The sequence below is a fragment of the Sinocyclocheilus grahami genome, unplaced genomic scaffold (genome assembly GCF_001515645.1).
Source record: "Sinocyclocheilus grahami isolate Dianchi unplaced genomic scaffold, SAMN03320097.WGS_v1.1 scaffold1007.1, whole genome shotgun sequence".
Taxonomy (NCBI): Eukaryota; Metazoa; Chordata; class Actinopteri; order Cypriniformes; family Cyprinidae; genus Sinocyclocheilus; species Sinocyclocheilus grahami.
Window position 1 is genome coordinate 334,707 of NW_015506186.1, and position 2,760 is coordinate 337,466.

Consider the following 2,760-nt stretch of genomic DNA (forward strand, 5'->3'; position numbering starts at 1 on the left):
TATCTATAGATTTTATTTTAGGCAAGTCGTGATGATTCGAATGATCAGCTCACTGTCTGCTGCTGGCCGCTTGGTCGTTACTTTAAAAAAACTAAAACTTACATTTAACGAACAAAAAAATGCTCCAAACGTTTTTCTAAATTAACTTCATAAAGAAAACAAAACGAAAAATAATCACTTTGACATTACATACAAAACTGAACTATTTTAATATAGCTGAAACAATAGTATAAGCTGTTTTGGGAGAAGGGGCGGGCTCGGGCTGGTAATTCTGATAAGCTGTCGGACCCGGGCCGGGCTAGGGCCTAAGGTCATGTATTTGAGGCCCGTGCAGGGCTCTAGCCTGAACATCTTCAAGTGCGATGGGTGAACGATCGCTCTAACAGCATCCTCAGAGAAAGACTGAAACAGGAGCGAGCTCACATCAGGACTCGCGATATAAATATAGTGCCAGATCAATACACAGTGGCTTATAAAGGCTCTGTGTGCTTGGAAATATCCCAGAAATCCCACTGGAGTCCAGTACTGGGAACACGATAGATGAGCGTGACCTGACCTCGTGTGTCCGAGGATCATTAAAGACTTTGAGCTTCTCACGTGGTGATCTTTTCCCACTTTCATGATCCGTTTAGTTCCCCTGTGTGAGGGTGGATGGATCTGGAGATCTGCAGTGAAGCGCTGCGGTCGCTTCAGATGAGTGTGTGATTCGGCCGGAGTGACGTAACACCTTTAGAAGACCATCGAGCGTCTCACTTTCTTTACTCCTCCAGTTTCATTTGAAGATGAGCAGCGACACATCAGAACTGACGCAGACGCAGAGCCACACCGATCCAGTTATTTGATTCTTTTCAGTGCAGTGATGCTTGAACTGACCTGGTGTGTTTGCAGCTGAAAAGAGTTTATTAGAGCAGTTTAATCACAGTCGCTTTCATGAAGCATCACCTTCATCGAAGTTTGCGAAACGGCTTCTCGAACGAGAAAAATGTATAATTTTGTCGATCAGGAATTGATTAGCTCATAGCTGTGATGTCACATGAGCACACGGTTGTATCATTTACAGTTGTTTTTCAGCTGCTTGCACACACAATCTTCACTTGTCACAGTTTCTGAAAGCTGACACTCAAACAGCAGAAGCTCACACCACATCTGCAATTCTCAGCCTTTGACTCAGGTTTCAATTTCATAAAACACTTTTTGCAAAACACAACACACAGTTCTCTATGTAACACACACAAATCTAACAGGAATTAATATTACGGCAAAGCTGTTTGCAAATGCTTGCTTTTCAGATGTGTTTGTGATATTTTGAATGCAGTGCTTCGTTTTGCAAGAGATGCGAGGCCTTTTGCATTTTGTGTGCAATTCTTGGATTTGTGTGTGAAGTTTTGTAAAAAAAAAAAAAAGAGGCAAAGTTTTGAAAATGTGTTTGAGTAGTTGAAAAAAACTATAATAAACACTGCAATAGATCTCTCCATCTATTCCACAGATGATCCTGTTGAGAAGTTTCCCTCTTCTGATGGTTGTTCACATCTTTTCCAGCATCTTCTGCACATTTGAGCTCTTCCCGACAGCGAGTGCATGATGTGAGATCCATCTGTTCACACTGAAGACCAGCGAGAGACTGCTCGAGAAGGAAACACACGATACTCCTCGACATGATCATCTGTGTCAGTTCAGTTATTATCGGGTTTGTGGAATAGATGGAAACGTCTGCGGTTGCTAATTTTTTTGAGACTTTCCACTATTTTTAATGGCCTTTGAGACTGATTTCAGTGGTTTAGTTTCGCATTTCAGCGTTAAAATAGCCTGAGAAACGGAGGATCTTCTAGATACAATTAGGCACACACACAAAAAGCAGCGCCTTTGCTTTCTCTGCAACTGTGATGCTATTCTGAGGGTTTGTGAATGCGGTTGCCATGGCGACGGCTCAGCATTAGGACAACACACTGACATTATATAACAACCTTATCTAAACCGTGCCGCCGGAGTATTACTGTTATTATGATTACTAGTGTTGTTATGATGCACACGATTGATCTGTCATCATTGCGGCAGGACTCTCAGTCTTCTGTCTCTTGTTCAGTAGCGCAGGGCCACGTGTGCAGATCACGACACGCAGAGTGAGGAGTTTAAGCCATCCTCGTGTCTAGTTTCCATCGGCAAACGGCACACGCCGCATTAACTCTCAGACACATTTCCTGGAGAGAGAAGTGTTCTTCAGGATTGATTGTGTTTCAGCGAGCAGTGAGGTCGAAGGTGCTCAGGGCATGACTGGGGAACGGGAACAGCTGGTGACGTGTTCACAGCTGACCTGTTGCCATGGCGATGAGAACACGCATGAGGACACGTGTCATCACAAGACACATGTTGACAGGGACGCGTTCTTTGTGCTGTTCAGCTTTAATGTTGTTCTGCTCGTCGTGTAGATTCTGCAGCAGCTCTGTGTCGTGTCCTGAGCCACAGTGAGCGTGTGTGTGTGTGTGTGTGTGTGTGTGTGTGGAGTGTGTGTGTGTGTGGAGTGTGTCTCTGTGTGGGTGTGTGTGTGTGTGTGAGTGAGTCTCTGCGAGTGTGTGAGTGAGTGAGTGAGTCTCTCTCTGCGAGTGTGTGTGTGTGTGTGAGTGAGTGAGTGGGTCTCTCTCTGCGAGTGTGTGTGTGTGGGAGGGAGTGAGTCTCTCTCTGCGAGTGTGTGTGTGTGTGAGTGAGTGAGTGAGTCTCTCTCTGCGAGTGTGTGTGTGTGTGAGTGAGTGAGTGAGTCTCTCT

At 44.9% G+C, this 2,760-nt stretch overlaps 1 protein-coding gene across 1 annotated transcript in view; it reads left to right on the forward strand.

The window, feature by feature from the left end:
• The window catches only part of kcnj6 (potassium inwardly rectifying channel subfamily J member 6), a 24,640-nt gene extending 22,518 nt beyond the window's left edge, over positions 1-2,122 (forward strand). The window contains exon 3 of the mRNA XM_016250798.1: positions 1,487-2,122. Coding sequence (XP_016106284.1) covers positions 1,487-1,557 — 71 coding nt within the window. The 3' untranslated portion in view covers positions 1,558-2,122. The remainder of the gene's footprint in view (positions 1-1,486) is intronic.
• Positions 2,123-2,760: the final 638 nt, after the last annotated feature.